Source organism: Formica exsecta, unplaced genomic scaffold (genome assembly GCF_003651465.1).
Source record: "Formica exsecta isolate Colony F162 unplaced genomic scaffold, ASM365146v1 scaffold80, whole genome shotgun sequence".
Taxonomy (NCBI): Eukaryota; Metazoa; Arthropoda; class Insecta; order Hymenoptera; family Formicidae; genus Formica; species Formica exsecta.
Genome location: NW_021853570.1, coordinates 1,328,528 through 1,348,060, shown reverse-complemented (window position 1 = coordinate 1,348,060; position 19,533 = coordinate 1,328,528). Strand labels below are relative to the sequence as shown.

General features: G+C 31.8%; 5 protein-coding genes across 12 annotated transcripts in view; 2 read left to right on the top strand and 3 right to left on the bottom strand.

Annotated features, from left to right (window-relative positions):
• Positions 1 to 6,335, bottom strand: part of LOC115244177 (dnaJ homolog subfamily C member 13) — a 73,526-nt gene extending 67,191 nt beyond the window's left edge. The window contains exons 1-2 of one of the 2 annotated variants that reach the window (XM_029821617.1): positions 5,867 to 6,335; positions 5,636 to 5,742 (exon numbers count right to left, since the gene is read on the bottom strand). The gene's annotated coding sequence lies outside the window, so the exon portion shown is untranslated. The remainder of the gene's footprint in view (positions 1 to 5,635; positions 5,743 to 5,866) is intronic. The other variant, XM_029821618.1, reaches the window with a different exon arrangement.
• Positions 1 to 10,714, top strand: part of LOC115244184 — a 30,825-nt gene extending 20,111 nt beyond the window's left edge. The window contains 7 exon segments of the mRNA XM_029821634.1: positions 1,171 to 1,279; positions 1,619 to 1,678; positions 1,680 to 1,719; positions 7,756 to 8,361; positions 8,447 to 8,557; positions 8,641 to 8,871; positions 10,177 to 10,714. Of these exon segments, the coding sequence (XP_029677494.1) occupies positions 1,171 to 1,279; positions 1,619 to 1,678; positions 1,680 to 1,719; positions 7,756 to 8,361; positions 8,447 to 8,557; positions 8,641 to 8,871; positions 10,177 to 10,530 (1,511 nt within the window). The 3' untranslated portion in view covers positions 10,531 to 10,714.
• A 117-nt stretch (positions 10,715 to 10,831) lies between these two features.
• On the bottom strand, positions 10,832 to 14,814 carry LOC115244236 (chitinase-3-like protein 1). Of its 2 annotated transcripts, none has more exons than XM_029821713.1 (5): positions 14,307 to 14,814; positions 12,751 to 12,814; positions 12,012 to 12,679; positions 11,610 to 11,902; positions 10,832 to 11,428 (listed from the first exon to the last, which is right to left on the bottom strand). In XM_029821713.1, exons 2-5 carry the CDS (start codon positions 12,812 to 12,814, stop codon positions 11,005 to 11,007), a joined length of 1,449 nt encoding a protein of 482 aa, XP_029677573.1. In that variant the 5' UTR covers positions 14,307 to 14,814; the 3' UTR covers positions 10,832 to 11,004. The 2 variants fall into 2 exon arrangements, with proteins under 2 accessions (XP_029677573.1, XP_029677575.1); XM_029821715.1 differs by lacking the exon at positions 14,307 to 14,814 and adding an exon at positions 13,036 to 14,145.
• Positions 14,815 to 14,892: 78 nt separating this feature from the next.
• LOC115244303 (39S ribosomal protein L54, mitochondrial) lies at positions 14,893 to 15,614 on the bottom strand. Its single transcript, XM_029821872.1, has 2 exons — positions 15,411 to 15,614; positions 14,893 to 15,271 (listed from the first exon to the last, which is right to left on the bottom strand). The coding sequence occupies exons 1-2, from the start codon at positions 15,505 to 15,507 to the stop codon at positions 14,970 to 14,972; spliced, it is 399 nt and encodes a 132-aa protein (XP_029677732.1). The 5' UTR covers positions 15,508 to 15,614; the 3' UTR covers positions 14,893 to 14,969.
• A 278-nt stretch (positions 15,615 to 15,892) lies between these two features.
• Positions 15,893 to 19,533, top strand: part of LOC115244298 (leucine-rich repeat-containing protein 49) — a 7,023-nt gene continuing 3,382 nt past the window's right edge. For 5 of the 6 annotated variants that reach the window (XM_029821860.1, XM_029821858.1, XM_029821857.1 and 2 more), the window contains exons 1-5: positions 15,910 to 16,193; positions 16,395 to 16,549; positions 16,642 to 17,280; positions 17,663 to 18,966; positions 19,039 to 19,409. In XM_029821860.1, coding sequence (XP_029677720.1) covers positions 16,149 to 16,193; positions 16,395 to 16,549; positions 16,642 to 17,280; positions 17,663 to 18,966; positions 19,039 to 19,409 — 2,514 coding nt within the window. In that variant the 5' untranslated portion in view covers positions 15,910 to 16,148. Of the gene's footprint in view, positions 16,194 to 16,394; positions 16,550 to 16,641; positions 17,281 to 17,662; positions 18,967 to 19,038; positions 19,410 to 19,533 lie in introns of all 6 variants that reach the window. The other variant, XM_029821861.1, reaches the window with a different exon arrangement.

Here is a 19,533-nt window from a genome sequence, read left to right as displayed (position 1 = left end):
TATATATGTATGTGTATGCGCTATTTTAGTGATTTACTTATTTTTCTGCGTTGATAATTATTATTTCTGCGTTGATAATTTGCGAGCACCGATGTAATTTCTCATTATAATACAACGTGGAATTTATGTTGCTCTCGTGCGCGAATCATATCAGATACGCGTCTACACGTGACTATATTAAACGCATTCGTTCGCGAGAAGGGAAAGAAGACGTGAATTTCTAGAATTCAACAATCGTTCCTCTAGTCAATCTAATTAAATACTCATTGATAAATTCTTTTAACGACTACTCATACGCATAAATATTGAACATAATGAATGTTGATACCTGCTTCTTAACGATTTTGTTATATCAAGTGCGAATAAATAATGCGGTAATAAATAATAAGTAAAGATTTGATATTAATTTCTTTTCTCTTTGAAATGCTTCGCCATCGCATAATTAAAATGATCAAATTTATAAATAAAGGATTTTACTTCACACATTACACTTATACTGACAATAATACTAAACTTTCCATCCCGCAGTCTCTGTTAGATTGCGTACACGCAGAAACCTGTTGCACGTTGTATGGAAACAGGAAGAGAGATAGTTCCGTTTCCATTCATGATGCTTTCAGTGTGCGTTTTATACGAATAATTCACACTTTATCTCGACATATATAGTAGTTACGATTTGTTTATTGCAAGTGATATATGCATTTTTTTGGCAGCATTCTGCATACTAATTTCACGACTAATTTATGGAATATTAAAGTCAATATTTTATTATTGTATTAATAGTCGAATCCGAGAACGTAATTGTCGGGTGACTATTTAATACGTATTTTTTTTTAAATGTGATAAAAGTGCAATGTTCTTGTAGAGTGATAATGTTTTAAGTTTAAATTGTAAAAAGCATTTTTTGCAATTGAAAAAAAAATTGTCAATTATCGATGACACTTAATCCTATTTCTCCATTGCAATATTTCGATTTATTCCTTTCTCTGCACGATAAACAATAATTTTAGCCAAAATATAAAAGATTCCAATCAGAATGACGCTTAATATGTTGGCCGAAATGCGTATTGATCTTACGAATATTAAATAAATACCAAACAAAAAATTTTCAAAACCAACAATGTTTTAATTAAATATTTGTCAAATATGTCAAATATACATTCGTTGCAGAAGAAGACAATACCTCGAGCAACTATGGGGTCGACCTGGCGGACGAAGATACAAAAGCGGGTGATGATCGCGCCAAATCCCCATATGGCCTACATCCTTTACCGTTGTCGTAGCTTTAGCGTTTTCGTACTTCGAGAAACGACGTTCATTAGCGATAGATGACAGCAATGATCCTACAGTCTAGAAATTTAGGTACTCATCCCTCACGAAGGCCACGAGAAATGGCGAGACCGTGAGTTTGAAGATCGACATCGATGCCGCGATGCATTCGTTTCTGACAGACAGATTAAAAGAGAGCCTACGCGAGACTCAACTCGGGATGGAGGAAAGTCTAACGAGACGCGAAACGTCGCGTACTTTAGTCGCTTTATTTAAAAGCAGAAAAAAAAGGAAGAGAAAAGAGAAAATCATATCAAAATACACTTCGATAAAAACATATCTTATTCAGGATTCTCGAAGAAATGCACGAGCAAAAGCTCGTTAGAGAAACTCGTAGGAATCGCTTGACGTAAAAGGCGCATTTACTCTAACTCTCTAAAATCTTTTAAGGTGAGAGATAAATATAAGAAATATGGTCTAAACAAAAAGATCTCGCGTCGTTCATTCCGAGAGAACTACTGGCGATGTCGTTCTTCCGTTCATTAACAGATCTGATCCTCTCAAGCTAACGGATATATGACGCATTTCTAGATATATATCTATCATGTAGTCTCATAACATAGAAAAGTTATATAGGATGAAAAATAGAATACGCGAACGACCATGTAAAACGCGTGTGATAATATTCATAAGACACCCGTTATACGAGAGACACTTTTGAGAATTCGGAAAACGAACAGCAATCTTTTGCATTACACATTAATAGGAGCGCGACACTAAAATTTTTGTCAAGATAAAAATTTTCGCACACGTTTCACGTGGATGTATAAGAAAGATATCGTTAAATCTCAATACTAGAAACGTATTTACATATTGATGATTTTGGAATCGAATATTTCTTCAATAAAAATTCAAATAATACGTTTTTTCATGCATATATATTTTTTTATATGCATTAAAAATTAAAATTATTAAATTATTAAAAATGTATGATTTAAAAAGGAAATATCTTTAACAATATAAACAGAATCTTTTTGGTTATTCGATTAATTTCGGTTATTCGAATAATAAAATGTAGATGTTTTTAAGACGATAGATATTATTAGAGGCTTTATCATGTCAAAATATTTAGCGATAAAATATTAAGTATAACGATGATGATACCAACTAAAATTTCATTATAAAAAGAAAAAAAAAGAAAAAAAAAGATTTTAAAATCATCAACAAATTCAATCCTATTAATGATCATTCAACACATTTTACGAAATATATTCCTCTATATGTCAATGATAAATATCACACGATCCAATAAATAAAAGTAACATTTTTTATCGATTGATATTTCGATGAAATACAATAAGCTACGGAAAAATATAATTTTGATCTTACTATCATAAATTGAGAAGCAGATATGTATAATCGAAAAAATATAAGATCTCACATCTCATTATAATTTTATGGAATTTTATGGTTGGTGCAGAATGAACAACGACTTGAATCTTTTATATTCTACACATAATTTTCACATTATATAATTCTTTACTTTTTCGAGATAAATGAGAAATGCGTCTTTATTCTAAAAGACGCACATTTATAATATCCTTTGACATCCGACGATTAATCGATATACAGGGTGTCTGATAAACTCCCTGTATATACATATATGTAGGTAAAACTTTCGATCTCGAGAATGCGATAATCGTTTATGTTCGGTGTGGCATCCGATTGCATCGTGTTACGACGTCATAGCATTCGGAGAAAAATGTAATTCATAATGAGATTGTGTAAGATTATGTGGCGCATAGCGCGGCGATGTCTCCCAAAAGTAGCACATTAGATAGACGAGCAATTTGACGTAAGTCAGTATTTATTATTAATCGATTTTGCACGACGAGAGGTCGTTGACACGGCGAATGGACGATCGAAGATGATTACGTCATGGAACGGTGATTTTATTAATTTTTCCAAAAGATCTTGCGATTGGGCACCGCATCAATAATTTCAATAATTACGTGCAATGTGCACTGTCCTTTTTTATTTGAAACAGTGATCATGACAGTGTAGTATTAGCGTTGAAAACTTAATGAATTTTAGATTTAAATTGTAGATGTAGAAATATATAGATTTTGAGAAAAACTTTATGATTTCTTATCTTTGTAATAGGATTTGCTATCTCTAACTTGATAAATTTTATGCTTACTTTTCCCGCCTCAAGTGTTTAATTGTATCGATGCACAGCGTATATGTTGTTACATGCTGTAGATTTTACATCTTGTAAACTTAATTTTTATTGACTTGAGCATCATCGATCGTCCAAATGCTTCCGTCCTAGCGTCAGTAGTATTCGTGTAATATTTGTACTTAATTTATTTTAGTTTTACGAACAAATTCGTTTCGCGCTCTATTTAATTGCGCACGATCAAGCAATTGTTTTAATCGAATGTATGATGTTTTATTGGGAATGAAAATCAAAGTGGTCGATCTCCAGTATTATTAAAGCACTCGATAATAAATGGGAAATGAAAAAAATAGTAATATACTAATTGAAAATATAAGAAACGGAATAGTTAGTGTGGAAAAGCAACGAAAAAAAATTATTAGTCACATAGCGTAATAATCACTCCATTATCAAGACACATTATCAGTCAATTTCAGCGTTGTATGTGTTAGTCTATTTTCATTCCCAATATTGATAAGAGTCGCCCATTACTTGAAGAGCGGGAGGGGGATTGCACGAAGCAATCGTGAGGTAGTTGAAATCAGACTTCGTAAGAGTGTCGGCCACGTGACCACCGTATAATATAGATAAATAATAAAAAGTCAACGTGCTCCCTGGCCTAAAATAGTACGATTGCGGCTATATTTATGGCTAGAAATATGCACTGCGAATCGCTTGTCGCGAGAGAGAAATTATGACATGATCTATATGCGTTGGAAGGCATAAAGCAATTATAAAGCGTATAAACTCAAGACTCTGTATTTACGAGAGATTTCTCACAAGCAGAATAACCTATTATTTTTAATGTCTAAGTTTCAAAATGCTTTATCTAGGAAAAAGATGAAAATATTTTATTTTACGATTCTATAGAGGCTCGAGAAACGCTCTCTGTTTTCCGAATTATTCTCGGAAACTTTTCAGATATCATTAAAATTATAATAAACGTATATATTGTGAGGCCGTTTCTTTTTACAAGATATTTTCATCATTTTGACATGAGAAATGTACCTCCAAAGTTTATTCTTAGTCGGGCGTTCTAATGACATCTTGTATACGCATATACTTATACAGGATATCCCGCCATTTTTTCACCTACATATTCATTGATTAATCTGGAATCTATTTAAAAAAAAATTGAATATTAAAGTTCTTTAATATAAAATAAAATTAATTTATAAAAATTAGATATTTTTTTAAATCTGTTTTTATTTTTAAACCTTTATTTATTTGTCAACAATGTAAGTAATATAAATCTAATATAGAATAATTTTTATAATCCCAAATTATCATTATTAATATATTGACACTTATGTTAAAAAAAAAAAATTGATCCTAGATTAGTCAGAGAATTTGTAGAAAAATATAGTGGTAATAATTGTCGGGCAACCTGTATGAAAATATATATGTATTTATAGAATTGTACAGGATGTTGGGTAATAGGTGCATTTATGTGGCAAACAAAACGATATTCCTTTTTAGAAACTAAATTAATTTCTTTTTTCCATAAAAATTTTTTTAAAAAATAATTATAAGCTTTTGAAGTTTAAATATTAATATTAATATTTCAGTTATTTATAATACATATTCTTAAAATTCAAGACTTATAGTTAAAGCTAAATATATATAAAATTCACTAAAAATTAAAATTTTATTATTTATTTGCATTAGGAGAAAGGCATACTTTAAAAAATATTTTTTTTTATTGATTGCATTTCAAGAATTGTTTGCGAAAAACTTTTATTACAAATAATGCGTTCCAGGTTTTTAAAAGAGAAATATCGCTATGTCAACCAAATAGTTCGTCTATTTCCAAACGCCCTATGTATACATATAAATCTTGTATACTTACATAGCTTTACATATTTATTAATTATGCATATATACATCATTTATATGTATATATGAACTCGCAATTGCTTTCAAGACTGTGGACACACACATTATAAATGTATAAATGTTTAAATAAATTATTATAATGTGGTACTCAATTATAATATGCCATTTTTTATAATTATTTGAATCTTTGATGCAGATATTCAAATTCTACTTTTATATATTATATCAAAATTCATTATTTCAACTTGTTACTCAAAAATAATGTGCGATATCCATGCAGTAGCCGATTAGAGAAATTGGAAATCCACTTACCTTATTCGATGATTATTTCGCTGTGGTTCCTACGTTTTCTCCTTTGTTAACATCCTTTTCTCCTCCTTTGTTTTCCTATCCGTGATCTCGTAAACCGCCAATTTGTCCTGAAAGAATGTCAAACAAACAACTATCATAACTATACGCAACATTTAATACATTAGATAAATGTTGTAATAAAATGTAATGTACGATATTTTTTTCATTCTCGATGATTTCATTAATACTTACTTTAATGCTGCCGGCAGCTACAGAGTACCACAGTCGCGTAGAGTCGACTTGACGAAACGTGACGTCACACTTCTGCAATACCGACGCGATATACCGAATTTTCACATAATGCGATCGCCCGTATTTTCACATAATACGATCGCCCGACTTTTTTCGGCACTCCCGATATTCACGGTTACTTACAGGCATATTTACTCTCTTTAATTTAAAATTGGAAATCTACAACTCTGATATAAGACGAGCGACTTTAATGACCATAATATCGTAATATTACCGTAATATCGTTACGATATCGTAATATAATTATAAATGTAGCAATCGCAGAATTATTCACGCGATCAATTAATTACGTTCCTTCGATATTTACGATGCTCAATCGCAATTATATCAGAAACATCCCGACGCCACGATATTCGCGCGAAACAAACCGGAAACGAACGCGAAATCGACGAAGCATCTCGACTCTCGATTCCGTTGGACATTGTGGTCCGATTCCGATATTCCGAGTTCACTACACGATTCAAACATGGCTGTACGAATTATTTGAGCGCTAATTTCGACTATATCGAATGTAGAACACGAATATCTTTTATCACTAATTATTAATAAACGCATTGCAATTTTCATCAGTCAATTGACTTGTCACTGTCAATAGTATTACGTACAGATCGCGTGAATAAAATTCGTTCGTACACGACACTACCGGCGAAAATTGCAGAGACTTCGAACCAACCTTCACGACGGTCACGATAATATTAATGATAAGCGAGAGCTACTCAGCGAGGAATTTTTTATCAATACCGTCAACAAAGCGGTCCGTCAACAAACGCTCCCGCTGCCGAGATATCTCCCTCCCACCATCCTTCAAAATAATAAATAAAATAATATTTATCGCTTAATACTATCTCGATTGTCGCGAGGGTTAATCGGAATTTCTCGCGATTCTCGCTGTTATCATACACGCGTTACTCGCTCGATCTATTAATATTATCGAAAGTGACGAATCGACTATACGATAAATGCTGCGACGCGTCTGTCAATATAATTAGTGATACAAATTATTATACGATATTCGCAGTGTATATTCGATATACATACCTTGCGATAGCCATATTTGATTTACGTACTACAATTACTATAAACTCGGAACCTCGAAATCGGACCACATCGTGGCCCTAAAGCCCGTATCAGACTATGCATTGAGATTGAAATTTGACCAATCAGGACAAAGAAATTTTAGTTCCTTTTATCCTGATTGGTCAAATTTCAATCTTCAATACGTAGTCTGATACGGACTTAATGGATGCTTCAGACAGTTTATAACGTACGATCCAATAGGAGAGCGTTTTTTATAGGGATAAAAATGTCGTCGATTAAAATCCACATTTTCTATTGGATATCAACGTCAGATGTCGGACGTAATGTGAATCTTCCGTAATGGAATGAAAAATTGAAATGTTTACTAGTTTGTTAGTAGTTTCGCGCTCGTCCAGTAGTTGTGACGTTTGTGGAATAGGTTATGTGTTCTTGTATTACTTTAGTGTTAGTTTAGGTTAGATTTCTCCGCGTTTGATTACGTTCGGTTTTGTCTCTCCAGTTTGACAGAACATCCGTCAAGTATGATATTTAAAATACGTGTGTGAAAGAATAAAAGTCTTTTAGATGATGCGATATATCTAATCTATGACAGTTGCTATAATTTATACGATCGAAAAATAACCTCACATTGTATACAGATTTCATAAATACATTGAAATGTATTTAATATCTTATACAACGATACTGATTTCTTTTCTAATATCGTGTCGCACGTGGGAGGTATGTATCTCTTTTATTAAATTAGCAGAATTTGATTTGTTTCTCGTTAACATTATTTATTAAATTTAAAGGTACCGGAAAACTTTGCGAAAACTGAACATTCCAATAATTGGGCAGTTTTGGTCGACACATCGCGTTTCTGGTTTAACTATCGACACGTCGCGAATGTTTTATCTATTTATCGAAGTGTTAAACGTTTGGGAATACCAGATTCGCAAATCATTCTTATGATAGCCGATGATATGGCGTGCAATCCTAGGAATCCTAGACCAGCGACTGTTTTTAACAACATTAAACAACATATTAATGTTTATGGCGATGATGTAGAGGTTGACTATAGAGGTTACGAAGTAACAGTAGAAAATTTTGTAAGATTATTGACTGGTCGTTTAGCGGAGGAAACTCCAAGATCCAAGAAACTGTTAACGGATGAAGGTTCAAATATCTTAATTTATTTAACTGGTCATGGCGGTAATGGATTTTTAAAGTTTCAAGATTCTGAAGAAATCACTAGTCAAGAGTTAGGAGATGCATTAGAACAAATGTGGCAAAAACGAAGATATCACGAAATTCTATTTGTGGTTGACACTTGTCAAGCGAGTTCAATGTATGAAAAGTTTTATTCTCCAAATATATTAGCAGTTGCTTCTAGTTTAGTAGGGGAAGATTCACTTTCTGTAAGTAACAAGTTATATTGTTGTAATTATACACAATTGTGTCAGAATAGTATCTATTCTAATCCATATATAACCATCCTTGTAGCATCATGTGGATCCTGCCATTGGTGTTTATATTATAGATCGGTACACCTATTATGCATTAAACTTTTTGGAAAAAGTGGAACCATCTAGTTCTAAAACTTTGGGTGAATTTGTAAGCATCTTGCTTTAACAGTAGATCCAAATTTTTTTACCACATTGCTTTAAGGTTTATTATTTTTATCTTTTTTTTTTTAGTTGAAAGTATGTCCAAGAGATTATTGTTTATCGACAGTAGGTGTAAGAAGAGATTTATTCAGGAGAGATCCAGATAAAGTGCCAGTAACAGATTTCTTTGGGTCTCTTAGGCCTGTGGAACTTACAACAAATATAATGAATGTATTACCTGTTGAATCAAATCATACAAAAATTGAAGAGCCAAAAGGAAAATATAGTTACGTTACACAATTCCCTGATGTATCCCAATTCATATGAATGATAAGAATAAACAGAAGCTTTTTGCTATAAATTTAATCATTTGATTTTAGTTTATTTTATTGGAGATTATAAAAAATAGGTATGTTTTTAATCCATATTTTTTTTTTCAATTTGTATGATTGTTACAATAGAGAACTGCTATTTCTAACTATTTTCTGTACTTGTTCTCTTTTTTTCTTTTCATCTTTCATACAAGTATATATAATACTGATCTAAGTGTTAATACTTATTCCTATAGACTTTGGATGAGAATGCATCAAAGAATAGACTTGAGACATCTTATAAGGCACTTGACAATATTAAAGCAGTAGTAAGAAGTAACATAGTACTAGAGTTTTCATTATCTTCTTTCAACTAAATAAATTGTCATTTTTTTGTTCTCTATCACTATTAATATGACTGTATTCTTATCATCTTCTCTCTTTCATTTCTTTTGCTCTGTGTAGAGTAGATTGTGGTCAAACAACGATTTCTTAATATGTATGTAATCATATTAATATTAAAAAATATAGATTTTATTTTTTGATTACAAGAGTAATGTATGAGTCATCTTTAACATTGTGTGTTCTAATTTTGAGAAACTTTTGATTGGCTGGTTTTTAAATATTTTTCGTTTAATTAAAGCTTATGCTTGTTGCATGTATAATATATCTCGATATTATCATTTTTGTCTGTGAATAAGAAATCTCATAAACAAGCAAATTGTGATATTCTAAACTAACGATCAAATAGATCATAGATATCTTTGCCTTGGCCTAGGTCAGTGAAATGACCTTAATACAAATCATATTTCGTAGAATTATCAGTCATGCTGTCATTAAATTAATATCTACTTAGAAAATAAAAAGCACGATTTGTTTATTCAGCATAATATAAGAGTAAACAGTTCTATGTATTGCGCTGCAAATGACGTAATGCGTTGCGCATCAAAATTTAGAAGAAAATTGAATTTTCCGTTTTATCGAGATAATTATGTTTGCATATAAATATGAGCTTTCCGAGATTAAAGTATCAGTTTATCGCGAACATTAGCCTTGTATGGTATACTTATATCTCTTACAATTAGTGTACAATTTTTCTAAAAAGTGTATCTGTGTACGTGTGCATGAAAAATACGCATACATATATATATATACATCAGATAAATACTCTCTGTACATTCATATAAAGTGAGTACATTTTTTTATATAGAGATCTTTATTTCTCTCGAATATTCTGTAACACAAACTATCAAATCAGATAGCGATAGTTAACTTTTGCTATTGCGATTCTAATTATTATTGAAATATGTTACAGATGTGGCGCATATTTTATTGTATCTTTTGTGTTTTGATATGTTCTGCGCAAGCATATGTAGCAAATCAAAACTTCATAGAAGTACACGAATTGAATTCTAAGGAATTGTCACCTCTAGATCAACTGGCTCCCATAGATCCTGCTTTACATGCTTTTCCAACAATTCCAACGGTCCCTCTCTTGCCAAATTGCATGAAACAAGGGATCCATTATTTGAGGGATCCTTTTAACTGCGGCAAGTTTTATCGTTGCGAATACGATCAAGGTGTACCAATGGCATACTATTGTGAAACAGGATTAATATTCAACACACTAACAGAATCATGTGATGATCCGCAATATGTACAATGCTAATGTATAATAATAGAAGAATTGTTCTTTTTTCTGATATTCTGCAATATATATATATTCATATTGTATTGTAAATACCAAGAATTTAATTTCAAAATTTATATTTATGTATTTATCACGATATACTTGTTGTATTAAATGCAAGATGTTTGCAATATTAAAATAAATTTGTTTATTTTTGTTGTGATTATATTTTTTTTATTTTATGCAATAATAATTAGCATAGCAATAATAATTAGCATTGTTATGATTATTCTAACATACATATATAATATATTATGGAAGTATAATGTCTTCTCTTTTATATGGTATTTATAAACAACGCGAGAAAAAATAAGGATGAAAAATGTTTATTTAACGATTATATTTATATAAGTATTACAAATTGTACACGTATACGTATTTGTTTATTATATGGCCTTGCTCACCATATAATAGACAGAAGCGTTACATATACATGATAGCTGTTTCTTATCATTATTTGCATCCATCAACAAGATTTTTAAAGTTGCAAGCGTTGATGCTGGGATCGAAAGCTAGACCATTTGGGCAAGTGAATTTTACTATTTGGTAAGCGCCATTCTGATCCACGCATTGGTAGAATACACTGCAGTCTTTTTCATCACGGATAAAACCAGGTTTCTTGCAATTACCTGTGGGAGGAGCAGTCGCTGGTGGTTGTGTCGGTTGTGCAGTTGGCTTAGGCGAATTTGTGTTGTTAGGCACTTCCGTCGGTTTAGGCGGTTCTATCGGAATTTCTCCTCTTAGTTTGACATTCAATGTTTTCAGTAGAGGATACTTTTCACCGCATTTGCCACGGAAATCATCGGTCTCGATACTCCATAACATCGCACCACCGAGATTCAAGGAATTGACGTAATCCATCTTCTGGTTAAGGGAACTGTGTGAAATAATTATATTATACACACACACACAGTATCATTGCTATTGAACATTATTCTGTTCAATGGAATATATATATATATCGGAAAAATCAATCGGAGAGAAATCCCGTTACTTGAATTATAGGGAAATACATTGTGAAAAAATTACCTAAAATAATTAACGAAAAGATCACTTACATTACATCGTCATAGCCAACCCATTGATCACCCTTGAAAGCGTATGGAGTGCTATCCTCTGCATCGCGGACAACCGTCCATCCACCCTGTTTCAAGAAGTCGCAAATCTCATTGTAGCCGAGCATTCCAGCCTCACGAGTATACGGACCAGCAGTACCAGGTCCTTTGGCAGGAGCTCCAAGACCGTTCTGATTTTTGTCGGTGAGAGTGAATGCCCTACCATAGAATCCCACACCGAGAATCAGCTTCTCGGGCGCGCAACCACTCTTCAACCAATAACGTACGCACGCATCCTATGAGAAAAAGATATCTTTTTTGAGAATGCTTATTCATCACACCTATCGATTTTAATATTCGATAATTTATAATGTCCGATAAGCTGGGCAAAGAGGAGATACTTACAACGTTGAGTTTAAGATCATTTCCAGACTCGCCTTTGCGCGGATAAAGCGGAGCATTAAGACCAGTTGTTTTCTCCCAAGCACCATGAAGATCATATGCCATAATGTTGATGAAATCTAAATATTTGGACAATTTGGGGATATCATAGGATAGAGAAGCCGAAGGCTCGGCAGCGGCAACGGCAGCGCTGAGAAGAAGCCCGTGTTTATCAAATTCAGGTCTCATTTCCTCAAGTAGACGTACGAAATTCTGCACATCCTCTGGCTTGCCACCACGCTGGTTAGGATATTCCCAATCAAGGTCGAAACCATCAAAATTGTATTTCTTTACGAATTCAACGGCATTCTTGACAAATCTTGAGCGACGAATCGGATCGCCGACGACCTCGGAGTACCTAGCGGATCCCTCGTTCCATCCACCGATGGCGATGAGCGTTTTAGTTCCCGGACTCTGTTCCCGAAGCTTGTTAAAATTGTGGAAGCCGCCCTTGCCCCAATTTTCGGTTAGATCTTGCCACGAGTCCAAAACTTTGATATCGCCGTCCGAAGTGATACCGACAAAAGTATAGATCATATGAGTGCAAAGCTGCGGTGGAATGTAAGAGATGTCAAATTTGCCATCCGAAGGTCGATAAACGGACCAGCTACCGAAGTAGCATACGATCTTCTCTGAGGGATAAGAAAAGTATTATTAATAAACGTCGTGGAAGAGGATCAAATCTTCTTTTAATTGATCTTACTTTTTGAATTGGCTGCCGAAGCCAAAGCGGCCAAAGCCGCGAAAATGAATATCCAACGATTCATCTGCAAATTAAGCGTTGGGAAATTGTAAATTTCGGTAAGATAATATTATATGTTTTTGAGAGAAATTTTTAAGAATATATATTGTAACATAAATATTCTCGGATGTATTTAAGGAAATATTTATTATAATTATCTCTTATAATCGTCAAGTTTACTCTTCGAGAAAATTGCCGATTTTTATATGAAAAAATGGATCATTACAATATATTTATTGTTTTTACCTCATAACCAGGGTCGATTCCTTCGATAGTACGTAAAAACGTAGTACCAAAATTTCATTCTTACACACGATATATATATGCTCTGTCGAAAGTAATGCGCGATTTTCGTCTGTTTAATCACGATTATTAATGTCAATACAATTCAATCAAGCGCATAAGAAAAGGTATATACATACATATTATTATCGTCAAAAACCTTCGAAAACATATACAGGTACAACGTCATTATATATTTAATTTTGTTGAACACTTGATCCCACAAATCAATCCACAGATCTGACCCGAACACCTGTATCGTTCGTCAAGTACTTTGCATAAGGCTGATTATTATCTCTATATATGTATTTTTCTTTATGTATTTTACATATCTTTATTTCTCTCTATTTCTTCTTCTCGAATATATATCTTTTAATTCTATACAAAACGAAGAGATCAGCAACGTTAATCTTTCGATCAACACTTTTATATTATATATATATATATATAGTTTTGTAATACAATATATCAATAATTTGAATGTATTTCTAAAATTTCGTAAAATAATACATATTATAATAATTGATCAATGTGTGTTATTTTTTGTGGATAGACATTATATAACATTCGATAAGCAAATAATGAAGAACGTTTTTGATTTATTTCAATCAGCAGAGAATTTTGACAATTCTACTTACATAACATATACTTATTAATTTAAACTGAAAAGCAAATGTTTCCATTACTTTTTATCGTTTTTTCATAACGTTTTGTTTTTATCTGTATTACATCGTTACAGACCCCTGTTATCCAAATATTTTACAAGTGCGAGATATTGATTATCGAATACCATTATACATAAGTTCTCACTCGATCTCACATCATCGAGTAATAATTCAATAAATTATATACGAATGAAGATACAGATCATGACATTTGCAACAATGTATGAAAAACAATAATAAAAGATATATAAAACAATTATAAACAGATGTGACATTAATAATATACGCACGACTGAAGGCGCAAATATAAGAGTGCACAATATAATTGACGCACTTTTTAATTGAGATAAAATAACAATTTTAAAACATAAGATTAAGAAAAATTTCGAAAAGACATTATTTAAACGCACTCATATAAGTGTGTAAACTAAATGTATATAGTTTGCGATATAAATTTTAACAGGATTTAGATTTAAATGTTAATAAATTTTGAATCTTTGATCGAATCACATATCAATGATTCTTTGGATGAATAGCATAAATAATAAAAATTATGTAGAAGTTAATTACCTTGATTACCAATTGCTAGAATGTCAAAACGCGGTTCTTTTTTCATCCGGTGTACCTCCGATATCACTTTTAAATGATAGTATATCGATTTGACAGATAATGTTAATGCGAGTACAATATATATAATCTGTGCTCTGCACACGTTTATATATAGATTCATATCCTCGCAATCTTGATATTTATAGTTATATCTTGGAGATCTTTAATAGAGGAAACAAATAAGCTCACACAACTATGGGAATTATGATATATATCATATATCTAAGTGGTATATATATACACGACACCGCCCAATTTATCATTAATGACGAATTTATTCCTTGGGGCGTGACACTGATTAGAGCGAATAAGCTTACAAGCGTATTTAAGATGCTTATGCTTTTAAAACCCTTATCATTCTTACTCATCTTTTAAATGAATCATTCAAATAGTAATCTTGTCTCCTACTTCCTCGTGATGATAGTAATGTAATCTTTGTTTGCAATTTTTATCAAGTCCATTTTTTTTTTTCATAAGCCTTAACAAATGATGACAATATGTAATATAATCTTATTTTTATTTATCATTTATTGTGTCTTTTATATTAATTTACAATACAAAATAATATCTAATATTGTTAAAACTATATTTATATATATATATAATACATATTTATATGATACATTAAAATTTTTTAGTTGCTCTTTCTTTATTATTTCTTTTTAATCCGAGTACTCGCAGCTTTCTCCAATACTGTTTTGTATTTGGATCTAATTCTTCCAAAGAAGGTGCAGGACCAGTTCTAATAGTCCATAACCAACTAGGATACTCAGAATCTGGCCTTATCTTGACATCTTCTCCCCCTTCTTTAAGGATATTTGTACCACACACATAAGTCAAGAGCCTATTAATATCTGTTTCCACAGGCAATAACTTTTTCTCTACAGCAGCCGATTTTTTTAGTTTTTTCATTCCTGTCTGGAATACTGTAAAAAAGAAAGAATCATTGTAAATTATATATTTGTAATCTAAATTTAGTATATAATATTTAATGCAATTATAACAATTACAAATAAATAATAAATTTTGTCTGTCTTTTTGAAACATTGATGACAATTGTTTTACCTGGTTTAGCATAATTTTTAGTTTGTATTGTATATTGAATCGGTATTATAGAATTTCTTGAAAAATGAAAAAGCCGGTAAACTGTGGAAAGATTCATTCTGAATATTGTTTTCACTCTCTACATATAGGTTAGATATCAGATTACGAAATTTTAGGGAGCTACCGTGCACATATTTTTCCCTAGTCACATGCAGAAAAAGATGACAACTTAAAATCGCAATTTTTAAATTTCCCTAGAGAGCCATCGTCTAGCTCTTTTTCCCTAACCATAACAGCGCGAAAAAGATGACAACTTGAAATCACAATTTTAAAATTTCCCTAGAGAGCCATCGTCTAGCTCTTTTTCCCTAACTATAACAGCGCGAAAAAGATGACAACTTGAAAAATTTTCTAGAGGATTTATCGTCTTACTAGCCTGTTATTTGCGCATTACATATACACGGTTTTCGCTTGTGTGCGTATCCCCTCCACTACGGTTGCGTGTTGCTAGCGTGGGCATTCTGGCATCACTGCTGTTATTATACGACCACAACAGCATGTATAAATATAAACCTATAAACACGAATGCGCAATGACAAATAAGAAATATTATTTCTATCGACATTTTGGATCGAGGAGATTTAACTATGACTTGTAATTAATAATCTTACAATTAGACTAAATCGCGAACATGTGAAATACTTTTAAATATTAGATATATAAAATATACCATTTCGTTGATGGGTTAATTACATTTTTATGCTCGGTTATGTAATGCCATTGGGCAATAATATTACAACGCGGGTGAGAATCGTGCTTTCAAAATATATAATTCGAAACAGCTAATACTTTGAATGAACACAGTTGTATTAAATACAGATAACATAACTTTTTGGAAATATTTTTCTGATTATCTATTATATAACATATATGATGGATCACTACAACCTGTTTGTTTCTATTATGATATACTGTATCTATCTATAAAAGCTTTATTTCCTACAGACGAGAAAAGTATCATTTGATGTGAAAGGGAAATCAACTATTCGAGGTAGCATTCCAGAGGATAATCAATTTTTGACAATAGCAGCTGCTTTGCCAATTTTACCAGGTGCACCAATACCTCCCAAGTTATCAAAACGGTCTTATAATTCACTTAGGTAATTAAGGACAAAAGCAGTCAATTTCATTTAATGTCAATTAAATCTAAAGCTTTCTTATTCTTATACGGCTAAAATTATGGGTTTGATAGCTCTACTGGAACTCAATTTGAGATTGAACATGGAGAAACTGAAGGGTGCGATGTGGTTACATTACAATGGACAAGAGAAGCAAGAACAATTGTGGCATCGAGAACTCCTGCCGAAAGAGAAAAGAACCCTGACAGAATATGTCTCGATAGGCGAGGTTTGACAACATTTCCTAATGTGATTGGGGAGCCAAAATTGCGATTAATGTCCCTTCAGCATAATCTTTTAACTAAGATTGAGAGCTCTAATTTCTCTCAATTGACAAAGCTCGTATTTCTTGATTTATATGATAATCAAATTGAGAAAGTATGCAATCTTGCGCTTTTAGAAAATCTAAGAGTGCTTTTAATAGGGAAAAATAGAATCAGAAAAATTGAAGGTTTAAAACAACTTTTTAAACTAGAAGTTTTAGACTTGCATGGCAATCAAATCCAACAAATAACTGGCCTAGAGGATTTATTATTGTTAAAAGTACTGAATTTAGCGGGGAATAATATTAAAACCATAGGTTGCAATGATTTTCAAGGCTTAATTGCATTGAAAGAGCTGAATCTACGGCGGAATAAATTAAAAAAATTATTAGGATTTGGTCAAACACCACAATTACAGAAATTATATTTGAGCAACAATGATATTCATAAGTAAGTAATTTTAAAGATAATTATGTATTTAATTAGTAGCAAAAGCTTTATTCAATTTAGTTTTACTTTGTTATATTTATATAATTTATTTATAAATTTTATTTTTGTATATTAGTCTCAAACATTTATATATATAAATTTAATATATATTGTACGAGAAAGTCTTTATTTCCACATTGGTCTTCCAACTTGTCCCGTTTTTTGCACAATACAACTAAATTAAAAAAAAAAAAAAACATTAAAAATATAAAATGAATTCTCCCGAAAAAATTATCTAAATTATATTCTATACATATTTTTTTTTTTAAATCGCAGAGACATATTTAGATATTTTATTTCTACAATTGTATATGTATAATACTAGATTGTTTTAATGTTTCAGAATCGAAGATATGAGTAGCCTTGCAAAAGCTTTGCAAATTAAAGAAATAACCATTGATGGCAATCCAGTAACTTTAAATACTGATTATATCTCTTTTCTTGTATCATATTTGCCAAATTTACAACTTTTATCAACAATGCAAATTAGCGAACAAATTCGGAGAACAGCGATGGCTTGGAGATTCTCTAAGGAGCAGTCTGAATCAGCATTTCTTGATCTTAGTGCACAGGTTTGCATGAACGTACGTAGAGAAGAAGTGATATCAAATGCTAAAATAAATTGGGAACTTCTCAGATCTAGAACCAAAGGTTCTCTTGATAATTCCAATAAAACGGCAAGCAATAATACAAGCAACAATGTTAATGTACTACATATGCAAAACTCTAATAAATTTCATACTGTAAATCCAAAGAGTTTAGATAAAGCTAAAATAAAAGGCTTTGGTAGTCTAACATCGATAAACGAAAATGTGGAAGCAAAAAAAATACATATAAAAAAAAGAAGCAATTCCAGCGATAACTTGTTTAAATTAGAGGATACATCTAAATCATATCCTTTGGAATTTAAACTTCCACCCATATTAGGTTCGATAGTAGATAGCTTAACTAGTAATAAATTCGAGGATAGATTGTCTAAGGATGATAAAGAAAATATACGTAAAACGAAAATGCTCGGTGACATTGGGAACACATCGGATAGCGAATCGGACAGTTCAGAAAGTCACGAAAGTTTAAAAAGTGGTTTAAGAAGTCACCTGTTTACTCCAAATAATTGTGGCTCGTCTATAGATTATGACAAATCTACTATTTGTAAAAAGCTCACTATAGCAAAAGATGTGTCTTTGGTTACTGCAGAAAATTTCAATGATGAAGATAATGAAAATCATGTACATGATAAGACAAATCAGAAATCTTTTAAATGCAATACAATAAATGAAAATAAAAATTTAAATAACAGATTGGTTCAAAATATAAAAGTATTTAATAATCAAGATGGGCAGAGCGATTGCCAATCGAAATCAACCATAAGTTCTTCTGGATATTGCTCCTTAAGTTCAAAGACTAGTAGTTTAGATAGTTGTAAGTCATTGCTAAGCGATTCTAGCACTTCATCGATTCCTAAGAATGCAGTTCACAAATCTCACGAATTCGATAAAGATAAAAGTAGTAGAATTAAAAGTGCTCAAGCAAAAAAAGTAGTATATTACAAAAGCAATAGAGCTGCGACAGCTAGAGCGAAATTTAGAGCCCTTGCTCCGCCGAGTCCACCACCACAACAAGTACCACCTAAAGAGAGGGAACAGGGTAGGTTAAGACAATTTTTCTCAAAAATATATATTTGTTTAAAATGTAATACTAGGTAGGATATTTTTCTAGGTGGGGATTACTTAATAGAAATTGTCGGTCGATGCTTGAACATTTATGGTCAAGGTGCTTTACGCTTTATAGATAAGACTTGGGACATGTCAAAGGCTCAGGATGTCAATGTTGTAAAATTTAATTATGTACAATTTAACGATGTGGCAAAAATTTTAAGCAAATTAAAAAACAAATTTCCTCACGCGGAACATTTCATCTTTAAAGAAACTAATATCAGTCTTCTTGGTCAATTCAATGCTTTAGCCGAGGTACAGGGATTGACCAGTATACAGATAGATACAGGCAATCCTGTTATATCTAAGGATTGGAAAATGTATGCTATATTCCGATTAGCACATTGGGGACTTGCAACAATCAATGGCAAAGAGGTACAATATATATATATATATATATATATACCATAATTTTATGACCTGCTGTCAGAAAATGAATTGTTTTGTGCATACTTGTTCCTGAATAGTTTCTACTTTTATATTAACTTTGTTCTTTTTT

Bases quoted from the DNA above. Each gene is read 5' to 3' on its own strand.
- LOC115244303 (XM_029821872.1), bottom strand. From the start codon at position 15,507: ATGAATCTTTCCACAGTTTACCGGCTTTTTCATTTTTCAAGAAATTCT. The intron at 15,272-15,410 runs GTAAAACAATTG...TCTTTTTTACAG, and splicing joins TAAAAATTATGCTAAACCAG to TATTCCAGACAGGAATGAAA.
- LOC115244236 (XM_029821713.1), bottom strand. From the start codon at position 12,814: ATGAATCGTTGGATATTCATTTTCGCGGCTTTGGCCGCTTTGGCTTCG. The intron at 12,680-12,750 runs GTAAGATCAATT...CTTATCCCTCAG, and splicing joins TTCGGCAGCCAATTCAAAAA to AGAAGATCGTATGCTACTTC. The intron at 11,429-11,609 runs GTAAGTGATCTT...TATTTCACACAG, and splicing joins GTTGGCTATGACGATGTAAT to TTCCCTTAACCAGAAGATGG.